We start from the raw sequence: 27,795 nt of genomic DNA, 5'->3' as shown, positions 1-27,795 counted from the left end.
TTGTGGAATATTTTAATGCAATATTATATGGAATATTTTGGAATATTATTATTAAATATTCAGAATTATTGTTGAGAAATATTTCAGTAATATTTTTGTAATATTTTTCAAATATTTTTGTAATATTCTTAACATATTATTAAAAATAAAGGAAAAAAATGTTTATAAATTATATTTGTCAATTAGAAAATTTAATTGAAAATGAAACTGAAATTTTTTTAATTTTTAGAAAATAAAGGAAAATATTTAATTGAAAATAATATATTTAAATAAAATTATTCATTAAATATTGTATGAAATTATTAGGTAATAAAAATTATTTTTCAAAATGCAGTAAATTATTGATTAAAAAAAAAGATAATTATAACAATTATTCTTTTATTTTTCAAATAATAATCAAATAATAATTTTTCAAAAAATAATCATGTGAATTTGATTTTTGAAAAAAAATATTTGAAAGAAATTTTAATTTTTGATATTAGTATATTTTCTAATGTAGCAATAATGTATTTGCCTCAGTTAATTTTATTTTGTGAAATTAAAAGAAATAATAACTTGTCGACACATGAAAAGGGAGAGATAAAAATTTTTTTTTTTCTTTCCTTTTTCAAATTAAGAGTTTTGTATTCATTGCTGTATATGTATGACCTTACCAAGGATTTGTTTTGATTTTGCGGTTTAGTACAAGTTTGAAATCGAGTTGAGCTAAATTCTCAGAATTTCATTATATACCTTATTTCAATATTCTCATACATTTTTTTTTCTCTCTCTTAATCTCTTTCTCTCTCTCAATCACTCTCTCTCCCCTTCTCCCTTTTTTCAATTTTATCCCCTCAGTGTCGCGTGAACTCTCGATCGTTGCGTATCGTTCAAAATTCACAAACTATTTAAAAATTTATCTTTTCAAAAAGCCCTTTTCAAATAGAAATTATTATTTATCATCACTTCAATCGTGTAATTAGTGCTTTTCTTTTCTTAATCGCGAATATAATTCCGTGATATTCACTTTGCTCTTTTTTTTTCATCGAAAAAAATTTACTGGTGCGTAAAAAAAATTGGACAATTATTATTTTTTTTCTTTCTTAATAGCAGTTCTTTTTTTATTTATTTTTTGAAAACAATTTTTGCCCTAGTTAACAAAATAATAGGAAAAAATATAAAATTATTTTAAAAAAAATTTTTTTACATTAAATTAATTCAAGTTTAGAAAAATTATTTTGAGAAAAAAATTAAAAATATCCTTTTTTTTATTCTGAACGAGAGAAAAACTCTAGTAATTAATAAATTATTTTCAAAAAAAAAAAATTAAAACTATAATTTTTTGCTTTTTTGATTGTAGTGATTAGAAAGAGAAGTGGGGGGGGAGTTTTCTTTTGCAAAGAATAATGAATATTTATTTTTTTTGCTTTTTTATTGTAGAAAAGAAATAATGAGGGTAATTTGTAAATTATTTTAATAAAAATTCAAAATGTAATTTTTTGTATTTTTTCAATATGGACTAAAAAGCAGGGAGGGGAGGGAGGGAAATTAATAAATTTTTCCTAATTAATAAATTATTTCAAAGAAACTGTGAAAAATAATTTTTCAATTTTTTTTGTAAACAGGTAGGCGGGGGGGGGGGGATATAGTAATTTAAAAATTTTACTAATTTGTAAATTATTTTTAAAGAACTGAAATTTTCCTTTTTTAATTGTTACGAGGGGGTGGAAAGGGTAATTACTAACTTATTTTGATAAAAATTAGCAACAGTATTTTTACTTTTTTTTTAACGTAAACGAAAAAAATAGGAGGGGGGTGGGGATAATTAAAATTATTTTTGCTAATTAGTAAATCTTTTCGAAAGAAATTTAAAATATTTTTTCTTGCTTTTTTTATTGTAGGAGGGGGGGGGGGGAGAGGATAATAAATAAATTATTTTCAAATAAATTTGAATTATTATTTTTTGTTTCTTTATTATCAACAATAGAGAGAGGGAGGGGAGGAGGGTTTCGTAATTAAAAAATTTTGCTTATTAAATTATTTTTAAAGAACTAATTCATTTATTTTTTCCTTTTTTAATTGTTACGTGATGGAGGGGGCAGAAGGGTAATTAATAAAATATTTTCCCAAAAATTAAAATTATCATTTCTAATTTTTTTTAAAGTCGACGAAAAATTAGGGAGGGGGAGGGTAATTAAAATATTTTTGCTAATTAGTAAATTATTTCGAAAGAAATGTAAAATATTTTTTCTTCCTTTTTGGGAGGGGGGAGGGGGTTAAAACGGTAATAAGTAAATTATTTTAAATTAAAAAATATCACTTTTTATTTATTTTATTTATTTTTGTTATTCAGGAGGGGAAGGGGGTAATTATCATTTTTCTAATTATCAAAATTTTAAAAAAAATGTGAAATATTTTTTTTTTTTTTGCTTCTTTTAAATTAAAGGGGTAATTAGAGTAATTAAAAGATTAGAGTAATAAAAATTATTTTAATAAAAATTAAAAATTTCATTCTTTTTTGCATTTTTTTAATCTTAAAGTTGAGGTGGAAGGGAGTAATTAAAAAATTTCCATTAGTATAATAAATAATTTTGAAAGAAATTAAAAATATAATTTTTTGTTTTTTAATTGTGAACAGAAGAGGGAGGAGGAGGAGGAGGGGGGGGGGGATGAAAAAGTCATTCATAAATTTTGCTAATTAGTATAAATTATTTTTAAATATTTAAAAATAACCTTTTTTGCATTTTTATCGTAAACGAGAAAAAGGGAGGGGGAGGACACAGTAATTAATAAATTTTGCTAATTTGTAAAAAATTAAAATTCTTTTTTCTTTTTTAATTATTGAGAGGGGGAAAAGGGTGAGAATTATTATAAAAGAAAAAAATATTTTTTTGTTTTTTTATTGTTGCAAGGAAGGGGGGATAATAAATAGAAAAGAAAAAAATTTTTTTTGTTTTTTGATTGTTACGAGGGGGGAGTAAGTAACTCAAAAGAAAAATTGTGTTTGGTTTTTTAATTGTTACGGGGAGGGGGGGGGGATAATTAAAAACAAATAAATATTTATCTGTTATTTTTAACTTGCGTTAAAATTAATTTGTAAATTATTTTGCTAAAAATTCAAAATAATTCTTGTAAAAATTAAAAATATCATTTTTTCAGTTTTCTTTAATGTGGACAAAAAAGTAGAGGGGGGGAGAGTAATTAATAAATTTTTGCTAATTAGTAAATTATTTCAAAAGAAATGTAAAATATTGTTTCCTACTTTTTTATTTTTGAGAGTGAAAGAGAGTAATTAGTAAATTATTTTAATAAAAAATAAAAATATCACTTGTATTTATTTTCTATAGGAAAAGAAAGGGAAGGTGGTAGTTAACTATTTTCTATTTAGTAAATTAATTTTTGAATGGTATATACTATATATGAAAAATTTTTTTTTCTTTTAATGTAGAGAGGGGGAGAGTAAATAATAATTTCGATAATAATTGTGAGAGGGGGGTTAATTAATAAATTTTTCTAAAAAAAGAAATAAAATTTTTTTATTCCAGGTGGTTAGTGGGAGGGGAGGGGGGTAATTAATAAATTTTCTATAATTATTAATTGAAAAAATTCAAAATAATAAATAAATAATACTTGAATTTGTCTAACGATAAAAAAAAATAAAAATTGATTTGAAAAAAAAAATTTTTTTATGTTTTTTTTTTAGTGAAACAGTGAGAAAAAAAAGAAAGTGAGAAAAAATGGTGTTTCCCGAAAAGTACATAAGATCGCTAAAAAGCGAATATGGTTATGCCATGGACGTCGATGTCAACAATAATATTTCTTTTGATTTGCTGAATCAAACTGCAAGGTAATTTTTATTTCAATCATTTTTTTTATACTTTTTTTTTTGTATAATTATTTTAATGAATTTCTACTAATAAATTTTTGTAATAATAGGTAATGATTTTTTATTAATAATAATTATTTTAATAAACAAATAAATAAATTAATAATTAATTATTGTTGTTCATAATATTTATTACCATTATTATTATTATTTTTAATTATTTATTATTATTATTATTATTATTAATATCATTATTATTTTATACAATGAATATTTTTAATAATAATTATTTTTAATTATTATTTCAATATGCAAATAAATTAATTAATAATTAATCATTGTTATTCTTAATATTTTATTATAATTTTTAATAGCAATTTTCTTTATTTTTTCCTTGTAATAATAATAGTAATTAACCCTTTTTAAAATATTTTATTTAATTCTTTAAAAATATAAATAATTTTTAATTTTATTGTTTTAAAAAAACAGAATCAGAAAGAAAAAAGTAAATAATAATTGCAAAAAAATTAAATTATCATGAAATTTATTATAATTTTTTAATAATTATTATTTTCTTCATTTATTTTGTTTATAAAATTATTTAACTTTTTATTTTACAATAAATTTTTTTTGACTTATTTGAAAAAATACTATAAACCATTATTAATAAATTATTTTTTCTTTAGAAAATTAAAATTTTTTTGTTTTATTTCAATTTTTTCTAGTTTTGTTGATTTTGTTTTCCCTTTTGCTTTTTTCATATTCTACTGAGAATTTACGAGATCGATCTTTGTTTCGCTTCAAAGAAGTCGTATATATCTTTATTTTTTGCTTTCAATTTTTTTTTTCATTTTATATATTACTTTCATTTATTATACAAACGGTATCCATAATGGTTTTCTTAAATATTATTTATTTATATAATTTATAATAATTTTTTTAAAATTATAATTAAAATAAAAACAATATTTGCTTTTTTTTAAAAAAAAATTTTATTATTATTTTGCTATAAAACAATAACCAAAATTTCATTTCATTTCATTTGTAACAATAATTAACTATAATAATATTAATAATAATAAAAAGAATAATAAAAATAGTAATTTTAAGAACAAAAAACAATATTAATAATAATAATAACAATAACAATAATATTAATATTTTTCTAATAATTAATTGATTAGTATTTAAATTGTAGAAACAGCTTAACAATAGTAATATTTTCACAGGAGAATAATAACACTCCAATTGTGAATACACCCTAAATATAATAGTTCCCTTACAATAGTAGTGCTAGTTACGAATACACCTGACTATTAATAAAAATAAAAAAATAAATTTTTATATAATATAAAATCTAATAAATAAGAAAAAATTAATTATAATAATATAATAATTATATAATATTAATTTACAAATTATAAAAAAATTATTAATATAGATTTTTTTTATAATAATATTAATTTATAAAATAATACTTGAGTTGTAGAAACAACTTAAAGATAATGGTATTTTCACAACACTCCAATTGTGAATACACCCTAAATGTAATCATATTCGTAGAATAGTAAGGCGAGTTATGAATACACCTTAATATAATTAAACATTAAAAAAAAATTAAATTTTTATACAATACTACATATAACAAACGAGAAAATTTTTTAATTATAATATCATAATAATACAGCATTAATTAATAAATTATTCAAAAAAATTTTTATAATAGTACTTGAATTGTAGAAATACCATAAAAAAGAATTGGTTTTTTAACAAGAGAAAAATATTATTACTTTTAAAATTATGCCAGTATTATTGCTCCAATTGTGAATGCACCCTAAATATAATACAATAGTAAATTCATTTATGAGTATACCTTAAAATTAATGGTGCTTCTACAATAATATCATAATATACAATGAAAACATCAATTCAATTTAGAAAAAAAATTTAATAGCACTTGTACAGCAGTAAACCATTAATCCAATTGTGGAAATACCCTTAATTTATTGTAGTTTATTCAAAAATTATTTTACTTTAGTATAATTATTATTAATTAATAATAATAATAATAATAATAATAATATAGAAATAAATTTTTGAATATTTATTTTCATTCTTTTTGGTTCTTTTTCTCTCTCTTGCCCTGTTTCAATGTATAATGGTAAATAGTTTGAAATTTTGCATTTCAAACTGATATTATTTCGTTGTCTCTTCTATTTCGATCATAGCCTTATCTCACACTGAGTTTGAAACGTGAAATAGTGTATTGTGTCGAGTGGGTTGCCGGGAGTCATGGGATAAAATCGTCGTCGTGGTTGGTTATAGGTTGGTTTGTATGGGATAGGTGGAAGAGAGTGTGAGAGAGGCGAATGAGAGGATGAAGAAGTAGAGTAAAGGCATAGGGGGGAGGGAGAGGAGAAAAGGTGGTATCTGCATTCCAGCCAATGAGCACGTCGGGTCACGTGGACCTTGCTTCCGGTTCCTCTTTTTCTTCCTCGACTTCCGGCAGTCAACCCCACTCTCTCACCCCTCCCTTTTCTATCACTCCCTCTCACTCTCTCTCTCTCTCTCTCTTTAACCACAAGCTGAGTTTGTCCACCCTTTGCGTGTATAATCTTTTTCTTCTTCTTCTACATTAAACGTTTATCTACTCTTTATTTATCAGAAAGAAAGACATTTTTTTTCTATTTATTATCTTTTTTTAACTCTATTTTTCTTTATTTCTCACTATTTACTTTATTTTATACTTCATTTTCTCTGTATACTCTTTTTTTATTCTATTTTTCCTGTTTTATTGTAGAAATGGCGTAAATATAGTAGTTCAGTATTAATTCGATTGTGAAAGCACCTTAAAAAGTAATGCCACTTGTGCCATTGCCGATTGTGGAAGCACCCTACGAGTTACGGTTCTTTGAAAATAGTTCAATGTTTGATTGTGAAAGCACCCTATAATGTAATTCCACTTGTGGAATTACCGTTTGTGGCAGCACCCTACAAGTTCTGGTACTTTGACAATAGTACAATGTTCGATTGTGAAAGTACCTTAAAAAGTAATGCCAAGTGTAAAATTGCCGATTGTGAAAGCACCCTATAAGTTATTTTACTTCGACAACAGTACAATGTTCGATTGTGAAAGCACCCTGGAAAGTAAATCCACTTTTTGATTAATATTACTCCAATTGTGAAAGCATCCTAATTCACTTAGGTATTACTCCGATTGTGGAAGTACCCTTTTGTGGGTTTTTGGACCTATTGGTCCGTTAATTGTAGAATTACCCTAAGATTAATTAAAATTAATTAAAATTACTTCCAGTATGAAAGCACCCTTAGATTAATATATTGGTTAATAATTAATAATGGTTCTTGATTTAATTGTTAAAGCACCTTAAAAAGGGGATACTTTTAGAAAGTATATCATTTTTAGAAATATTATTTCTGTTTTGGAAGCATGTTAACAGTAATGAAGCTTTAATAGAAAAATAATGTGACAATAATTGGGAAAGCACCCTTAGAGTAATAGTTTACCTACAATAGGATATCATAGTCCTTAAGGTTAGAACACTCCAAAAAGTACTATTATTTTTAGAATAATGCCAGTAATATTACTTCAATTGTGGAAGCACCCTTAGATTTATGGTTTTTCTACAGTAGCACAATATTATTTCAAGTGTTACAATACTTCAAAGGGTAATATAATTTAATTGTGGGAGCAATTTAAGAGTCATGGTAGTAGTAGTAGAAGAAATAATAATTTAATTGTGGAAGCACCTTTAGAGTTATGGTTTGTCCACAATATCATAACATTATACAATATAAAAATCAAATTATAAAAATGCCCAAAAAAGTAACCGTTGTGTAAGCACCCTAAGAGAAATGATCTTTCTACAATAGAAAAAAGGTAAACAAATTACAATAGAAATATTCAATTAAAAAAAAACACAAAAAGTAAAAAAATTTCCTAAGGTAGTAAACTTTTACTCTAAATGTATCAGCTCCCTGAGACTAATAGCCTTTCTACAATAGACAAAATAGGTAAAATTGCAAAATTAAAATAATTTATTTCTCCAAAAAAAACAAGAAAAATTTGAACCTTATCAAAAAATACAGAAGTAAATAAATAAAAAGTATTTTTAGAAAAAAAAAATATTTAGGGTGCTTTCATAGTTTGATTATTGTTGTTTTATTGTAGAATGACCATTAATCTTAGTGTACTTACACAACTGTTATTTTTCTGGGTTTATGACAATACAAAAATTAAATATTATCAAAATACCCGAAAAAAATAATAATTGTGTAAGCACCCTAAGACTAATGGTCTTTCTTCAATAGAAAAAAGGCAAAAAATTACAATAGAAATATTCAATCTTATAAAAAACACAAAAAGTAAAAAAATTTCCTAAGATACTACATTTTTATTTCAAATGTGGCAGCACCCTAAGACTAATGGTCTTTCTACAATAGAAAAGTAGGTAAAATTGTACGTCATAAATATACAATACAAAAATCAAATTATCAAAATACTCGAAAAAATTTCAGTTGTGTAAACACCCTAAGACTAATGGTCTTTCTACAATAAAACAACAGTAATCAAATTATGAAAGCACCCTAATAATTTTTTTCCAAAAATACTTTTTATTTATTTACTTTTATATTTTTTTTTGCTCAAGTATGAATTTTTCTTAAGAAATTAAATTTTTTTTGAAAAATAAATTATTATTTTGATTTTGAAAAAAAATGCAGTGATCTGCAGGAAAAGAGGGAGGGTGGTGGTGGGGGGTAGGAGTGTATTTTTTGATTTTCGTCAGTGACAAACCTCTCTGGTTCGTTGGAGCTTTGCAAACGTTAACGAAGTTGCGGTTCCAACAGCGCTGGTAGTTATCAGTTTGGTTATCTCCTGTTTAACACCATTGTGTCTCCCGGAGGGCGATAACGAATCAGCACCCGGTAAAAGGGAAAGCCGGGACAATGGCGCTCCAGACACCGTGAAGATTCGGTAATTGAATTATACTCCGATAACCGTTTGCATTTCTCGACATACACCCACCTATACACTCACAAACCGAATATGAAAGTCGCTCGTCATCTCACTTGATGTAATTCTCCATAGAAATTCAGAATCTTGATATTTGAAATAATGATAGTAATAATAATAATATCAATAATAATAATTACGATAAAAATTTTATTTATCAAAAATAATAATTTTTTTTTTCTACAAAATGTAAAAATAAGAGAAAGAAAAGTGTATAAATGGGTTTAAAATCTATCAAAGTGGTAAATTTTAGTTTTTGATTACAGAATCGTATTTCTTGTCAAAAATTGAATAAAAGTGCCTTGAACAATTTTTCTCTACGACTAAAATTGTGGATTTTAGAACGATTTTAATAAACGCCAAGAAACAGTGGGCCGCGGATTTTTGTTCTATTCAAGATATAAAAATTATCATAACTCGAATACTATTTGTCCTAGAGAGAAATTTCAAATAACTTTTTTGTTCTTTTTTTCCAACGAGTTCAATTTGACATAAATAAATAATTTTTAATTGCTTTTTTTACTTTTTTCCTCCTTTTCAACTTTTTCAACTTTAAATTTCGTCCATTATTTTTCCCTTTGTTGTCAAAGACGATTTTTCTATTTTCATTTCTAAAAATAATTTTTTAACAAATAAATAACAGCCGCGGCTGTTGTTATTTTTGCATAGCTTAAAAAGCGCATAACTCGAATAATTTTCGTCGTAGAAAAAAGTTTCTAGAGACTTTTTTTGTCCATTTTTCACCACAAATTATAAGGAAAAAAATTTTTTGAAATCCACTTAAAAATATTGGTAAAAAAAGAAATTTTTCTTACCAAATAATTTTTTTTCTCTTTGAAAAAAAAAGAAAAATTGACCATTTCCATAAATTTTATAAATAGATTCTTTCTTATCGAAACAATGAACTAAAATTCTATTGCAAAATGTAAAAGTCAGCGAAAAGTTTGCAAGTGGTTTCCCATAATCGTTGAGTGTGATCTCTTTTAACGATAATGTTTTTTTTTGGTGCCATGTCTATGACGATGATGATAATGATAATAACCGAGAAAGATTTTAAATTGCGTCTCATTTTCTCCTAAAGCGAGCCTAAAATTTCAACCCTCGATTTAAAGTAACTTCCTTGAAAACGACACTTACCAACAACACACACACACACAAGCGAGTGGCGCAAATTTTCCATATTACAAATTTAGTGAGAGCAAAGATTTTGTGAAACACATTTCTAAACAGCTGATTTCAGCATTATACAATAGCACCATGAATACAAATTATTCTCAAGTCGAGTAAAATTATAATATTTCCGCTTAACGACGCGTTATGAATATTAATTATTATTATAATGAGAAAATAAAATTAAAATCCGCATGGGAAAAGTTGATGAGAGACGGGAAATTAATTTCTAATTGAAAAATGGAGAAAATTCTTTTTTTTATTTTTTCATTTTCATGGAGAATTGTAGTTTTAAGGGGATTTTTAATAAACGGTTTTGGTTCGGTTATCCCCACTATTAACATTCGGCTATAATATTCCTTTTTATTAAAATTGTCCTGAAAGGAACAATTTCAATCCTTTTTCGAAATTTCTTTTTGATTTCATTTCAAAGTCTTCTCTAGATTTACCAATCTGACTAAAATAATTTTTTTCTAAATTGTTTCTATTTTGAAAAAGAAAATAGTTGATGAGACGAGAATTTCAATTTCCAAATGAAAAATAAAGAAAATTCTCATTTGAAATTTTAATTTTCATGGAAAATTGTAGTTTTAATGGAATTTTTAATAAACGCTGTTAGTTCGGTCAACCCCACCATTAACATTCGGCCATAGAATTTCTCGTTATTAAAACTGTCCTAAAACGAACAATTTTAATCCTTTTTCGAAATTTCTTTTTGATTTCATTTCAAGATCTTCTCTAGACTTACTAACCGGATTAAATTTTTTTTTTCAATTTCTTTCTAAAAACCGACTTTTTCAAAAAAAAAAAAATGTCAGTGGTTTGTAATTCAAGTTGCTGACCAAGATTTCTGTCCTTCTCGCGATTGAGACTGGGGTTTATGGCAAGATCGTGACATAAGGATGACATAGAAGGCCACCACAAGAAAACGATGAGGTTGCTTAACAAGGAGAGAGAAAGAGAGAGTAAAGCACGACCACAGGTAGTATAGAGGAGAGTGTACTTCAAGCGTAAGTTGCCTCTTCCTAACGTCAAAGCGAAAGCTGAAAGGCTCGTGAAACTATGTTTGGTAGTTCATTGGGGTCATCTTTGCGGATTAGCATAGGAGCTTTAGCTTCCAACAAATGTATACAGAGACACAATACACTATATAGCGTCATGTAAAGCCCCTTGAGACACAAAACACTTTCAATTTTTTAACCCAACTGTTATTTTTTACACCGCCACCACCTAACAAGGCATTAAGATCGTTTTCTTTTCTAAAAAAAAACATTTCTAACGAGAAAAATTTTTTTCAACAAATATTTTTAATTTTATGCGGAAAACTTTTTTATACTCGCAATCTGTGGTGAAAAGTGAACAAAAAAGTCTCTAGAAACTTTTTTCTACGACGAAAATTGTTCGAGTTAGATGCTTTTTAAATCCGCGCCAATCAGAGGCTGAGTTGTTGCTAGGTGGACGCTCTCTGATTGGTGCGGATTTAAAATCGAAATAACTCGAAGGGAATTGTGTTTGGAAACACGTTGCAAGAGACTTTTTCGTTTATTTTTACCCACAGAATATAAATTTACAGTTTATTTTCTTTTTTGAACGAAATATTCAGTACTAACAGGAAAATATTGATAAAAACAGTTAATAAAAAAAATGTATAGTTCATGTTTGTTAATTGGAGATGAAACTAGACGGAAAACTAAGTAAAAAGTCTCTACCGTATTGATAAAATTCTAGTACTAATACAGAAGACTAAAAATTTTCCAAATTTTGAAAAAAGTGGGGGTAAAGCGCCCGAAAATTTTTTTTTGACTTTTTTAGATATGGTAGTCGTTTTCAATGTATTTTTGTCCACTGACAACGATTTCAAATTCTAAAACTGACTAACACGTCAGGATTTTTAGAAAAATGGAAAAACTTTTCTTTACGCTTGAAAATTATTTCTAGAACAATTTTATGAAAAAAAATTTTGATAAAATGCTCCAAGGTTTCAAACTTCGATATTTCCTTGATATATTAAAAACGTGATTTTGAATCAAGAATAGAGATTTCGATAGAGATGTTTTCGCGTGATATGCGTTATCGTGTTGCGGGGGAATGTTGAACATATTGATTTTAGTAGTCGAGAAGAGGGGAGGTTGTTTCCGCTCTTCTTCCAAACGAAAACTTTCCCTCTTCTAACTCACTCTCTCTCTTCACTGTCCTACCTCCCTTCAACATTTCCCCTTTTCCCTTCCACTCCCCATTCCCTACTATTTTTTTTGCACCCCTTTCGCACGTGTTCTAAACCCTCAACTGACTGACTTGGTCACGTGTAGTGTCCGTTGATATGCGAGTTGCATACAAAATTTTTTTTTTTCTTTTTTTTGTAAACTCTCATCTCTTTTTTAGTTCTCTCATCATCTGTAGCAAACATTTTCCCCCACTTCTTTTTTCCTCACCCCCCTCCCTAAAAACCCCTATTGCCATGCTGAAGTTTCAACGGCATCCAAGTATGTTCTAAAGCCAGGAAAAAGACAAGAAAAACGTTTCATAACGAGGACACGTAGATATCTACTGCCAAATGACACCCAGAAAAAGGTCCAAAGCTTTTTCTCTTTCATCTCTAAAAAGAGCCGCAAAAATAAAAGAGAAAGAGAGAAAAAAAAGTCACTATGAAAGGAAAATGACATTATATAAGGAAAAATTTGGCAGAAATTTTCGAGAAATAATTTTTATCCACTACTCTTGTTATTTATGTGCTATACACTAGGAGGAAAGGGAATTAAATCATTTTTTATTACAATTGGGATTTTTCTTTCTGTTTATTTCCTGGGGAATTGAAAACTAGAAACGAAATGGAGAAAAAAAGTCTCTTGTCGCAATGCAATTGAATGAAAACTGTCCGAATTAGAAGGTTTTTAATTCCGCGCCAATCACAAGCGGTGTTATAAATAGAAACACAGCTTCTGATTGGCGCGGGTTTAGAAATTGAATAACTTGAAGGCAATTGACTGTAGAAACTTTCAACAAGAGACTTTTCTTCTCAATTTTTCGCCTAGAATACAATCCAATAGTTATTTTTCTTCTCACGTTTGGAAAATAATTAACATTTTTCGTAAAGGTGAGTTATCTCCACTCCTTTCGGTTTACTTCCGGTAGAATTGAAAACCATAGGTAAAATTAAGAAAAAAAAGTCTCTTGGTCCATTGCAATTGAATGAAAACTGTCCGAGTTAGAGGAATTTTAAATCCGCGCCAATCACAGGCCGTGTTATAAATAGAAACCCAGCTTCTGATTGGCGCGGATTTGGAAATTGAATAACTCGAAGAAAATTGTCTCTAGAAACTTCTGCCAAGAGACTTTTCTTTTCAATTTTTCCCCTAGAAGACAATCCAAAAGTTAATTTTTTCCCCTGGTTTGGAAAATAATTAACATTTTTTCCACAGTGAGTCATCCCCACTCTTTTCGATTTACTTCCGGTAGATTTAAAATTTTGCCACTGGTTTTCAAAACCAGGGGCAAAATTGGGAAAAAAAGCTTGTTGGCCCATTGCGATTGAACGAAAACTGTCCGAATTAGAGCAATTTTAATTCCGCGCCAATCACTGGCCGTGTTATAAATAGAAACCCAGCTTCTGATTGGTGCGGGTTTAAAAATTAAATATCTGGAAGGGATTTGCCTCTAGAAAATTCTTCCAAGAGACTTTTCTTCTCAATCTTTCGACCAGAATACAATCCAATAGTTATTATTTATCCTTGAGTTTCGAAAATAATTAACATTTTCCGAACGATGAGTCATCCCCACTCTTTTCAATTTAGTTCCGGTAGGTTTCAAATTTTGACACTGGTTTTCAAAACCAGGGGCAAAATTGAGAAAAAAAAAAGTTTCTTGGCGCATTGCAATTAAATTAAAAGTGTTCGAATTAGAGGTTTTTGAAATCCGCGCCAATCAGAGGTCGAGTTATTAATAGATCGTCGCTCTCTGATTGGCGCGGATTAAAAATCGAAATAACTCAAAGGCATTTTCTTCTAGAACATTCTGTCAAGAGACTTTTCTCCTTAATTTTTACACTAGAATTTAATCTAAAAATTACTTTTTTCCCCACGTTGGAAAATAATTAACATTTTTCGTAAATGTGAGTTATCCCCTCTCCTTTAGATTTACTTCCGGTGGAATTGAAAACCAGGGGCAAAATTAAGAAAAAAAGTCTCTTGGCCCATTGCAATTGAATGAATAGTCTCCGAATTAGAAGGTTTTTAAATCCGCGCCAATCACAGGCCTTGTTATAAATAGAAATCCAGCTTCTGATTGGCGCGGATTTAAAAATTGAATAACTCGAAGGCATTTGTCTCTAGAACATTCTGCCAAGAGACTTTTCTTCTCAATTTTTCCCCTAGAATACAATTAAATAGTTATTTTTTCAAAAAATTTGAATATTTAAAAAATAATTCTACAATAATAAATGAAATAATTTAGAATTATTAAAAATCAAATTATTCTCATTTTCCCTGTTATTATTTCGACATCACTTGTTTCAGCAAACTTTTTCCCCCTAACAAACTGTGGTCCCCTTTTTGTGTATATACTTTTTTTTCCCTCTCCAATTAGAGAAAAATTTTTGACCACAATTCTCTCTAATAGGGTGAAAAAAGGGATTATAAACGTCAATTCAGCAAACTTGATATTAAATTACTGTACAGCGCTCTCGTCGTCATTTGACCTGAGGTCTCTCTTTCTCTCTCTCGAGCCCTTTTCAAGCCATCACTTATTTCTTCAGTCTGCTCATTTTTCCTGCTCAGTCGTTTGCCAAATCAACCCCACCAGCAAATTGGAGCTTGCAAATGATCCGGCTTAAAGATTCTGCTAATTGTGATGGTTTCAGAGGGCGAAGGGGGAAGGGGGGGAGGGAGAAATTCATTTCAAAACTAATTGCTCTGTGAGGGAGGGAAAGTGAAAGGCAAAAGGAAGACGAGGTTACGATAAAATAGAAGCAAAAGAGGAAGGAAGTGAAGAGAAAAATGAGAGAAAAGCGAGAGAGAGAGAGAGAGAGAGAGAGAGAGAGAGGAAAAATCGAGAATTAAAAAATCCACTTGTCAATTCATTTAGATTTTTTGACTAAAAAAAAGGGTTGAAAAAATCGATAATCATACGCCCGAGGACATTAAATTACGAATTCGTAATTGGAACGAAAATTTCGCTGACTAGAAATTTGCAGTTTGATTCGTTTCTCCTGTAGGCTAAAACATTATACCTCTGATCAGCCCTTTTTTTTAACGAGAGAAAAAATCACGTAATTACAAAAAAAAAGTCGCTGGTTTTTTTTTCTACAAATGATTATTCGAAATGAGGGACAATAGAGAATCAAGAGAGGGAGAGAGAAAAAAAATAGTCTCTTCAGTGGCAAATTCTTTTTTTTTTTTGTCACATCGGACAGAATGTGTTGGAATTAATTATAATATTCGGATAATTCTACTTTATTCTTTTCGACTTTTACAATTTTCTACTTTCTCCTTTTTCTACTTTACACTTTTCTAGTCTATTTTTTCATTTTTATTTCTATTTTCTAACTTCTACTTTTGTACTATATTAAATTGTGAATAAATTTATTTATGTCTACTTTCTACTTTTTAACTTTATTTTTTTTTACTTTTTACTTTAGTTTCAGTAAAAAGTAAAGAAGTAGAGTGTAAAGTAAAAAGTAGAAAAAACTAAACTTTTTTTTTCTTTTCTACTTTCTAGTTTATTTTTAGTTAAAAGTAGAGTAGTAAAGTGGAAAATGAGAAGTAGAATAGAACAAATTGTTTTTTTTCTTTTCTACTTTACTTTTTATAAAAAGTAGAGTAGTAAAGTGGGAAGTAGAAAGTAGAAAAGAATAAAGATCTTTTTTCTTTTCTACTTTACTTTTAGTGAAAATTTGAGTTTTAAAGTGGAAAATAAAAAGTAGAAAAGAATTAATTGTTTTTTTTTCTTTTCTACTTTACTTTTAGTAAAAAGTAGAGTAGTATAGTGGAAAGTAGAAAAGAATAATGTTGAAAAGTGAAAAGTAGACATAAATTAATTTACGGAAAGTCTAAAAGTTCTTAAGTCGAAAAAAATAAAGTAGAAAAGAACAATTAGAAAACTAGAAAATCGGAGAAGTGGAAAGTATAAAGTAGAAAATAAAGAAAGAAAATGGAAAGCAAAAAAAGAGTAAAATAGTAAAATAGAGTGTCGAAAAGTATTAAAAATTAATGTAGAAAAGTTGAAAGTCGAATAAAGTGAAAAAGTGAAAAAGTAGAGAGGAATAAAGTAGAAGAAAAAAAAGAAGAAAACTAGAAATTTAGAATTGAATAAAGTAGAAAAGAGTTTTACTTTCCACTTTTCTGCTACACTTTTTACCAAAAGTAAAGTAAAAAGTAGAAAAGAATAAAGTTAAAAAGTAGAAAGTTCTTTTTTATTACTGCATCAAATTTCTGCTCTGAAATTATTAACAAAATTGAAAAATTGTTTTAATTAAATTTTTATTTTTTGATTGATAACAGACGAAAAATTTATTTCTATTTAAAAAATGTAGAAAATACTTTTTTTGAATTTTTAATCTTCATGGAGAATTGTAGTTTTAAGGGAATTATTAATAAACGCTGTTGGTTCGGTCACCCCCCCCCCACCATTAACATTCGGCCGTAAAATTTCTCGTTATTAAAACTGTCCTAAAACGTACAATTTCAATTCTTTTTCGAAATTTTTTTTTGATTACATTTCAAGGTCTTCTCTGGATTTACCAATCGGACTATAAAAGAATTTTTTTCTAAATTGTTTCTTTTGTGAAAAAGAAAATAAATTGATGTGACGAGAATTTCAATTTTTAAAATGAAAAATAGAAAGTAGAGAAAATTAGAGTTATAGAAAGTCAAAATTTGTAAAATAGTAGATAATAAAAAGAATTAAAGTAGAAAATTGTAAAAGCAGAAAGTGTAGAAGTAAAAAATAAAGTTATTAGTATGACAAAAAGTAGAAATGTAGAAGATTAGAAAGGAATAGTGTAGAGAAGAACAAAAAAGAAAACTAGAAAAGTGGAAAGGAATAAAGTACACACAGTAAATATCAAAGTAGAAACGTAGAAAGTAGGGAGGAATAAAGTAGAAAAAAAATAGAAAAGAGTAAAATAGAAAAATACAGAGTCAAAAATACAGAAAAGTAAAGTAGAAAAGTGGAAAGTCGATGGTAGATTTAAATAGAGTAGAAAAGTAGAAAATAGAAAAATAGTTATAGAAAGTCGAATAGTAAAAAAGTAGAAAATAGAATCAGGGAACGTATCTCTACTTTCCTTCATTCTATTTTCTACTTTTTTTACTATTGTAGAGTAGAAATTGGAGAAGTTAAAAATAAAGTTGTAGAACGTCAAAAAGTAGAAAAATATAAAGGAATAAGGTAGAAAAGAACAAAGTAGAAAAAGAGTAAACTAGAAAAATTCAGAGTAGAAAAGTAGTAAAAAAAGTAGAGTAGAAAAGTGGAAAGTCGATGGTAGATACAAATAAAGTAGAAAAAGTAGAAAGTAGGAAAAAAATTAAGTTATAAAAAGTCGAATGTTAAAAAAGTAGAAAATAGAAAGGAACAAAGTAGAGAATTGTAGAATAGAAAGTGGAGAAGTCAAAAATAAAGTTATAGAACGTCAAAAAAGTAACAAAGTGAATAAATAGAAAGGAATAAAGTAGAAAAGAACAAAGTAGATAAATAGAAAGGAATAAAGTAGAAAAGAATAAAGTAGACAAATAGAAAGGAATAAAGTAGAAAAGAACAAAGTAGAAAGAATAAAGTAGAAAAATAGAAAGGAATAAAGTAGAAAAGAACAAAGTAGAAAGAATAAAGTAGAAAAATAGAAAGGAATAAAGTAGAAAAGAACAAAGTGGAAAAATCAAAATAAAAAATAGAATGGAATAAAGTAGAAAAGAACAAAGTAGAAAGAATAAAGTAGAAAAATAGAAAGGAATAAAGTAGAAAAGAACAAAGTGGAAAAATCAAAATAAAAAATAGAATGGAATAAAGTAGAAAAGAACAAAGTAGAAAGAACAAAGTAGAAAAATAGAAAGGAATAAAGTAGAAAAGAACAAAGTAGAAAAATGAGAATAAAAAATAGAAAGGAATAAAGGAGAAAAGAACAAAGTAGAAAAATTAAAGTAGAAAAGAACAAAGTAGAAAATACAAAGTAGAAAAGTTGAAAAATAGATTGGAAAAAAGTAGAAAAGAACAAAAATAGAAAAGTAGAAAAGAGGAAAGGAAGAAAGTAGAAAAGTAGAAAGTAGAAAGTAGATTACAGATATTATATTTTTCTGAAACATCCGAATTAAAAATAAAAATTTCAAGTAATAAATACAAAACAAAGCCAAAAAGAAAAAATATTTACCCAAATAATCACTTTGACGAGAAACGAACCCCTCAACAAAAATTCCCAAATTAAACACCTTACACACACACCCACCATTCTTTTAATATTTCACCAGATTAAAATCATTTTTTTTCATCGCAATCTTTGATATTCCATTTTGCATCTTGATTAAAATTCACTTGAGTGATTAAAGGCAGAGTCTCACTAAAGAGAAGCCTTGATTCTAATGACAGTGAGAGAGCGAGCAAGAGAGAGAGAGATACGAATAATAGTGAATGCAATGAATCAGTGGGTGGTGTTGGAGGGGGGGGGGTTACTTTGATAACCAAAATCTCAAGGACGTATGTCGTCAGTCGGACAATGAACTGCTAGATTCTAAAGAGGAAAGGGAACTGTTGCAAGAGTAGTATTCGTGTGCTCGATTACTCGAGTGGCGGATACTTCGCCTTTCAACCCTTCCCTTTCCCCCTAACTTCACCCCTTCTCCCCTCCCCTCCAACCACGGCTCTTTTGATTTCCTCTCTCTCTTGGCAATGCGAGTGTCGGATCATCCCCAGCAATGACATCCACTTTTGCTTCGAGGACCTCACTATAATGAACGGTCAAACCTTATATACCGAAGGATATCGTCGCGACGCTGAAAAGCTTCCCTTTCCCTTCTTGCTTGTGTGAAAGGACGCAGGATATGTCGTCTATGCTTCAATGGGGAGGGGGGGGAGGGATCGTATAGATAATCACACTTACACAATAATCACCAAATTACATTTGTTAATGATTTTTCATTTTTGTTTTTATTATTTTTATTAAAATTTTTTTAATTTTTAATTGTAATTAAAATGAAAATGGAAAATTATTAAATTTTCCATTTTTTATTATTTTTTACTGATAATTTTCCATTTTTATTTTAATTACTTTTTGTTAATAATTTTCCAATTTTTAATTGTAATTAAAATAATAATAGAAAATTATTAAATTTTCCATATTTATTATTATTTTTTACTGTTAATTTTCCATTTTTATTTTAATTACTTTAATTAATAATTACTTTTACTAATGATTTTCCATTTTTTAATTGTAATTAAATCGAAAATGGAAAATTATTAAATTTTCCGTTTTTAAATATTGTTTACTGATAATTTTCCATTTTTATTTTAATAACTATTATTACTAATTATCCAATTTTTAATTTTAATTAAAACAACAATATAAAATTATTAAATTTTCCATTTTTATTTTAATTACTTTTATTAATAATTATTTTTATTAATAATTTTAAATTTTGTACCTAATTGTAATTAAATCGAATAATGGAAAATTTATAAATTTTCCATTTGTATTTTAATTACTTTTATAAAAAAATAATTTTATTAATAATTTTCCATTTTTTAATTGCAATTAAATCGAAAATGGAAAAATATTAAATTTTCCATTTTTTAATTGCAATTAAATCGAAAATGGAAAATTATTAAATTTTCTATTTGTATTTTTATTACTTTTATTAATAATTTTCCATTTTTTAATTGCAATTAAATCGAAAATAGAAAATTATTAAATTTTCTATTTTTATTTTAATTACTTTTATTAATGATTTTCCATTTTTTAATTTTAATTAAATAAAAAATGGAAAATTATTAAATTTTCCATTTTTTAATTGCAATTAAATGGAAAATGAAAAATTATTAAATTTTCCATTTTAATTTTAATTACTTTTATTAATAATAATTTTGATTGATAATTTTACATTTTGTAATTGTAAGTAAGTCGAAAATGGAAAATTATTAAATTTTCCATTTATATTTTAATTACTTTTATTAATAGTTTTCCATTTTTTAATTGTAATGAAAACGAAAATGGAAAATTATTGAATTGACCATTTTTTAATTGCAATTAAATCGAAAATGGAAAATTATTAAATTTTCTATTTTTATTTTAATTATTTTTATTTGTAATTTTCCATTTTTTAATTGTAATTGGAAAACTATTAAATTTTCCATTTTTTAATTGCAATTAAATCGAAACAGAAAATCGTTAAATTTTTTATTTTTATTTTAATTACTTTTATTAATAATTTTCCATTTTTTAATTGTAATTAAATCAAAAATGGGAAATTATTAAATTTTCCACTTTTAATTATTTCTTACTGATAATTTGATTGAGTGAATGAAAGAATACGGAGATTAATATAGTTAATTTTCCATTTTTGCTTTAATTATTTTTATTAATAATTTTCCATTTTCGCGTTAATTATTTTTATTAATAATTTTCCATTTTTGTTTGTTTCAGGTAAGCAGAAATAATTAATTTTATGCTAGATATAAAAATACTTCAAAAATGGTGAGTTTTGAATTTTTGAAAACTTTTGTTCCGAATTATTAATTTTATTCAAAAATGGCACTTTTTTGAAAAAGGGTAACTTTTTAGAAAAAAGGGCTTATTGCCAAAAAGACGTGGTACTTAAAAATTTATTTGTTATTCATCTCTGAAATATAAAATAATTTTTTCTTGAAAAAAGAAATTTGTCTTCATGCTTAATCAGACCTGAATTTTTAATTTCATTCAAAAATGTCACTTTTGGGAAAAAAGGGCCTATTTTTTTTAAAAAAATTAGGAATTATTTCCTCAAACGTGTGATACTTAAAAATCTATTTATAATATTCTCCTCTGAAATATAAAATATCTTTTCTTTGAAAAAAGAAAAAGTGTTCACGAAGCTTAATTTAATGCGAATTATTAATTTCATTAAAAAATGGTACTTTTTTTTAAAAAGAAGGCCACATTTCAGAAAAAATAGGAAACTTGTTAATTGTTTATTATTAATCTCTAAATTATAAAAATACTTTTTCTTGAGAAAAGAAAATGGTCTGGAAGTTTAATTTGATCCGAATTATTTATTCTTTAAAAAATGGCACTTTTTTGAAAGGTGTCATTTTTACACTTTTAAAAATACAAATGTTTTTTTGAAACATTTCCAAAAAAGAGTGGGGAACTTTTATCTCTATTTTCATCTATCATCATCAAATATGATTTTTCTATTCTTTTTGAGTACTTAATTATTTTATAACTATTTTTACCAAAAATTACTTTCAGCAGTAAAAAATTTTATTCGAAAATGAAAATAAAGTGTGAAATTATAATTCCTAGTGAAAACTGATGAAAAAAGTCTTTTGAACCATTTATCCAGACGCATTTTTTTTCAAGTTATTTAGATTTTAAATCCGCGCCAATCAGAGAGCAGCTTTTATACTTGTAACGCCGCTTCCTATTGGTGCGGGTTTAAAATTGCCCTAGAATCTACAATTTTACTACTAGAAAAAAATGCTAAATGTCATTTTTATTCATCTTTTCACCCTCTATCTGAATTTTTACTCAAGAAAAAAAAATTTTTTAAACAATTTTTCCCAACATAAATAAATATTTTTACAAAACCTTAAAAAAACGGTATTTCTAGTTTAGTTCTAACAAAATATCTGATCGGCAAAAATTTCTCAAATTTTCTTAATTTACACTCTTTGAACTAGCTCTAGAGTCAAAAAATTAAAAAAAAAGCCATTTTCATTTTCTTTCTTATTTTTCTCTCCTTTTTTTTTGAACACAAGAAAAACGGGTTATAAAGGAACAAGAAAAGAAAATCAACTTTTCTGCAACGTCGTTCACTTCGTTAGCTTGAAAAACTTTTCTTGAAATTCGTTTCGATCAAAAGTTTGGTAATTGCGTGGAGGGGGTTAGCGCGCAGAAAGCAACACCCCCCCCCCACCCCACCCCTTTTGGACTGAGGAGAAGAAAAAGTTAAAGGGAAAAATTGGCCAGTTTCATCAGGTGAAAACTGGAGAGAAACGCTCTCGATCAGAAATCTCGGGCAGTAAACAGGAAACGTGGAACGATAATCAGAATGTAATTTTTTTTTTTCCTCTTTTTTTTGGACTAACGGAACTTACTAGGAAAACAACCAGAAGGAAAACTTTGTTTTGACAGGGTTAGAGGGGGGGGGGGGGGAGAAAGAAAAAAAAGCAATGAGTTGAAAATGGATTTCCTTCAGCAAATATGTTTTTCCCAGTGAAACTGGCCAAAAGCTCAAAGACTCGTCCTCCAATTTCGAATCAAATTATATATATATATACTATAGCTTTTTCAATTTTATAAAAATTGGATTAAAATCTCCGATTTGAAATAAAAGTAAACATTTTGAAATATATTTTCTTCTGTAAAGTTTCTTTTCAATTTTGAAAATAAAAAAAAAAAGTTTTCACAGAGACTTTAATTTAATAATTTTAAACTTTCGGTCAAATGTGATTCGATTCTTAAAAAAATGGCCGCCATTTTGGATTCGCCATTTTGAATTTTCAATTTCAATTACAGATTTGGAAATTTTCTTTCACTACTTTCTTTTTTCTTTCGAAAATCTGCAGTTGAAATTTTATTATTTAATTTTTCAAAAGAATTAAATTATTTCGAAAAAAACAAATTATAAAAATATTTAACGCAAAAATTAAATTTGAATAATGAAATTCTTCACAGGAATTCAATTATTTTTTAAACAATTTTAAAGAAATTCCTCGAAAAATGAAATAATTATTTTTGAAATGTTTATTAATATTCTTTGAAATAATTTAATTATTTTTAAAAATATTTGGAAAATCTTTTGCAGGAATTACATTATTTTTTCCAAATACAATGAAATTTGTCACTGAAATTCAAATATTTTTAATATTGCTACTATTTTAATAAAATTTTCCAAAATAATTCAATTATTTCAGAAAAAAATTTTAATTTAACGCAATAATTCAATCTAAATAATAAAATTTTTTACAGGAATTCAATTATTTGAAATAAGATTTTCAAGAAAATTTTTTGAAAGACCAATTATTATTTAAAATATTTTCAGAAAATTCTTGAAAAAAAATTAATTATTTTCTTAAATTTTAATAACCATTTTTTTGTAAGAATTAAATTATTTTCGTAAATAATAAAATTCATTGCAAGAATTCAACTTTTTAATATAATTTTAATACAATTTTAATTAAATTATTAAAAATAATTGAATTATTCTTTTGAATTTTTATAAAATGATTCAAAAGAATTCAATTATTAAAAAAAATTTTATAAACTTCTTTTAGAAATTTTATTTAATTAAAATAATTAATGATTCAATTATTTTTATAAATAATAAAATTCTTCACAGGATTTGGATTTTTTAAATACATTTTTAAACGAATTTCTCGAAAGGTGTAATTATTTTCAAGAGTTTCATTAAAGTACTTTGAAGGAAATCAATTATTTGCAAAAATTTTGATAAAATTCTTATTCAATTATTCAATAAATTATTTATTTTTGTATTTAAATAATTGAATTCTCGTTGAACTTTCATATTACTTTTTGTAATTTTTGTAACATTTTATAATTTTAAATCTGAAATAATTTAATTTTTACATAGAATTTTATAAAAAATTTTCAAAATAATTTAATTGTTTTCAAGTATTTTATAGAAATTTTTTAAAAATATAATCAAACTCTTTTATTAAGAGGAATTAAATTAAAATTCTATTACAAAAAATTGAATTCTCATACAGAATGTTATAAATTTTTTTTTAAATAATTGAATTCCTGTTAAGAATGTTATTATATAAATATGAAAATAATTTAATTCTTTGAAATTATTTCAACGACTTTAATTTTGAAGTATTTTATATGCAAATTTTTTTTGAAAATAATTAAATTTTTTTCAGGAATTGAATTAAAATTGTATTGAAAATAATTGAATTCTTATACAGAATTTTAACAAATAAAAAAACAAAAAAAAACAAATAACAAAATAATAAATAACAAATAACAAATTTTGAAAATAATTAATTTCTTTAGAGTAATTTAATTAAAATCTGACGCTTTTTTATTTTTTTGGTCGCCATGTTGAATCAGCCATTTGAATTTTACAATTCAGACCCCAGATTCTTAATCAGCGACCCCGAAAACCCCTGAGTAACAAATTTCAGGAAAATCTGACACTTTTTTATTTTTTCGGTCGCCATATTGGATCCGCCATTTTGAATTTTTAAATTTTGACCTCGGTTGCATAATAACCGACCCTGAGAACCCCTAAGTAACAAGTTTCAGACAAATCGGTGAATTTTTAAAAAATTCGTCCGCCATTTTGTATCCGCCATTTTGAATATTACAATTAAGTAATTAAGTTTGTCAGAAAAAACATTTTCTCGTAAATTAAATTATGGAACATAAATTAATAGTCAATTTTAGTGATAATTTGTTTTATAAAGTTTTCTGTTGTTTTTTTCTTCTTTTTTCTGTAAATAAAGTGTGAAATGTAGAACACAAAATATTTCTCTTTTGCTGTAAGTTGAATTTTTTTCCTCTCTCTTAATGTCCCATTTTCTGGATCACGATAGCGTCGTCTTCCTTGTCCCAGGCGGTCGACAAAGTTTTCGAACTTGGGGTTGAGAAGTTTTCGATATAGTTGATGCAGGGAACCAGGTGGTGGAAAGAGAGTAGGGAGGGTGAGGGGGGGGGGAGTACTTTTGGTTAGGGTGAGCAACAGAGCCTTAAGGGACGCATTAACGGATTAGAGAACTTTCCCTTCAAAATCTGACACAGCATCATTGTATCGTTAATCACGTATTTTAGAGTTTCCTATTAAGTCACATTTGGAATATTTAATGACAATTTAAAAAAAATTTTTTCTTTATATTTTTCTGTTATTTTTGAAATTTATTCATTTTATTGTGAATAATTTGGATCTGGATGAGAAACTGAAGAAAAAAGTCTCTTACGGTATTTTAATTCGTTGAGAAGTTTTCGATTTAGAGAGATTTTAAATCCGCGCCAATCAACGATTGAGTTATAAATAGAACGTCGGCTTCTGATTGGTGCGGATTTGGAATTCAAATAACTCGACGGGAATTGCATCTGGAAAAATGGTGCAACAGACTTTTTTTCTTACTTTTCTCTCAGAATTAACGTCCAATACTTATTTTCTCTTTTGGTTCTGATTTTTTTTCGAAAAAATACTTTTTTCTATTTTCAGCCAAAAAATTCTCAAAATTGTAAATAGTTCTGCACTTTTTAACAACATTTTTTCTTGGCAATAAAAATTTGGCTTGCATTTAAAATCGGTTTAAAATGCAAAGATAAAATTCTAGTCAATTTTCTCATTTTAAATTCTAATTCAAAAAATTGCAAGTAATATTTTTAGTCAATTTCTTTTCATTTTAAAAACAAAATATTAATTTTAAGCTCCGGCCGAAATTCGGCCCACATTTAAAATTATTCTAAATTGAAACCCATCAACTGAAATTCAGTTCTGTAATGTAAATTTCTCTCGCAAGAACATCTGAATCATTTTTTAATCATTTTTCTTCATTTTAAAAACAAAATATTAATTTTAAGCTCCGGCCGAAATTCGGCCCACATTTAAAATTATTCTAAATTAAAAACTATCGATTGAAATTCACTTCGTTAATGAAAATAAAATATTATTCAGATGTTCTTGCGAGAGGAATCTCTCGCAAGAACATCTGAATAACATTTTTCAATCATTTTCCTTCATTTTTTAATTAAAAAATTTCTAATTCAAAAAGAAGAAAAGAAAAATTATTTCTGACGATCAAAGATGTAAGTAGACATAAAACTGAGTAAAAAAGTCTCTTACTATTTCTTTCTACGATGAAAATTGTTAATTCTAGAGCAATTTTAAATCCGCACCAATAGCAAGCGTTGTTTCAAGTATAAAAGATGCTCTCTGATTGGCGCGGACTTAAAATCCAAATATCTCGAAGGGGATTCACTGTAGAAAAGTGCTTCAAGAGACTTTTTTCTTCAGTTTTCCCTACAGAATACAATTTCTAAGTTTATTTATCTTTTTGCAAACTTTTATTCGATTTAAAATAATTTTCCATCAGTATAAAAAAAAGTTTTTGTTAAAAACGAGTTAAAAATGATGTAAATAAGGGAATTTTCTGCCCTCATTTATTCGCGTGAGTGTGTGGGCGGTGTGTAGTGGTGCGTGTGACAACGGAAAGGAAAGATAGCGCTCTCTGGTTCGCCGTCAACCCTCTTTTGCAATATTAAGCCCTTTTATTAATGGTCGTGAGGCGCGTACCGCGTAATGGTCGTCCGATCGATTAATCGAAATTCGATACACCGCACAGTGCGTTGGAAGCGCAAGTCACCAAAGGGGCAGATGCCAAGCCATTTTAGGATGCATTTGTGTTTCTGTTCATTTGTGTCCTGCTTCTCTCACATACACTTTGTGTGTGTGTGTGAATTTGTATTTACCTTTGTGTATGTATATTTGTAACTCAACGCAGAAACCATGGGGGTCTTAGTCTCTCCTGTGCGACCATAATAAAGTTAATAGTATCATAAACGTCGCCAGTAATATCCCGTATCCACAGCCACTTTTGTCGTTCCTATAATAGGTTTTAATGACATGCTTTCCCGTGACAGTCTGTAATGCATTTTCCACTTTTCTTTTTCAAAAGTTAATGGTCCACAAAATAGGTCTCTCTCTCTCACTCTCTCTTCTAACACAGAAAAACCATACTTTTTTAGTCTCAAATTACTCCCAATCGTTAAAATACAATTTTAAATCCTCTGAAAGCATTGGCAGTGATAAAAGTGCGTCATTTTTGCACTTGATGACTGATTGACAAAATTCAAAATAATAGAATTAATATTTTCTATTTTAAACTACTTTTTACTATCAGCCGAATTTCGGCCGTTAGCTAAAACCGCTTCAATTTTATTAAGAAATTAAAATAAAAATTTTTCAATGTTATTTGTGTGTTTCTGGGTGAAAATAATCCAAAACATAATTCTCTAGGAATAGTATTTTCTATTTTAAATTATTTTTTACTATCAACCGAATATCGGCAACGGTTAAAACCGTTACCATTTTATTCAAAATTTAAATAAAATTCTGTTAATGCTATTTGAATATTTCTGGGTTAAAATATTCCAAAACAGAATCCTCTAAAATTAATATTTTCCATTTTTAACTACTTTTTACTAACTGCAAAATATCGGTCTCTATTTAAAATCGCTAAAATTTTACCTAAAAATTAAAAAAAATTTTTGTTAAAGTTACTTGTATATTTAAAAGTATAAATATTCCAAATTATAATTTTGTTAGAAGTATATTTTCCATTTAAAACTATTTTTTACTACTAGCCGAATTTCCCCCAAGAGTTAAAATCACTATATTTTTGTTGTAGAACAAAAAAAAATATCAAAAAAAAATTATTATTTTCTTCTGAATAAAAAAACGAATAGAAACTATTCGCTGTCACCGAATTATTAATTTTAGATAAATTTTAACCGTTAGCCGAATTTTGGCTAAGCTAAAATCACTAGTTTTGTTTTAAAACTAAAAACAAAAATTCAACAGAATTTTTTTATACTTCTCTGACTTAGAAATCAAGTAAAAAAATCAACTCTTGATCT

General features: G+C 26.6%; 1 protein-coding gene across 5 annotated transcripts in view; it reads left to right on the top strand.

Moving 5' to 3' along the window:
* The first annotated feature begins 828 nt into the window (after positions 1-828).
* The window catches only part of LOC122503616 (CUGBP Elav-like family member 2), a 261,334-nt gene continuing 234,367 nt past the window's right edge, over positions 829-27,795 (top strand). For all 5 annotated transcript variants that reach the window (XR_006301763.1, XM_043614235.1, XM_043614233.1 and 2 more), the window contains exons 1-2: positions 829-1,041; positions 3,683-3,826. Coding sequence is in view for 4 of the 5 variants with exons in the window: in XM_043614235.1 (XP_043470170.1) it covers positions 3,717-3,826 (110 nt within the window). In the remaining variant the exon portion in view is untranslated. The remainder of the gene's footprint in view (positions 1,042-3,682; positions 3,827-27,795) is intronic.

This window comes from Leptopilina heterotoma, unplaced genomic scaffold (genome assembly GCF_015476425.1).
Source record: "Leptopilina heterotoma isolate Lh14 unplaced genomic scaffold, ASM1547642v1 Lhet_265, whole genome shotgun sequence".
NCBI lineage: Eukaryota > Metazoa > Arthropoda > Insecta > Hymenoptera > Figitidae > Leptopilina > Leptopilina heterotoma.
Note: the sequence above shows the minus strand (reverse complement) of the source record. Positions and strands in the feature narration are given on the sequence as shown.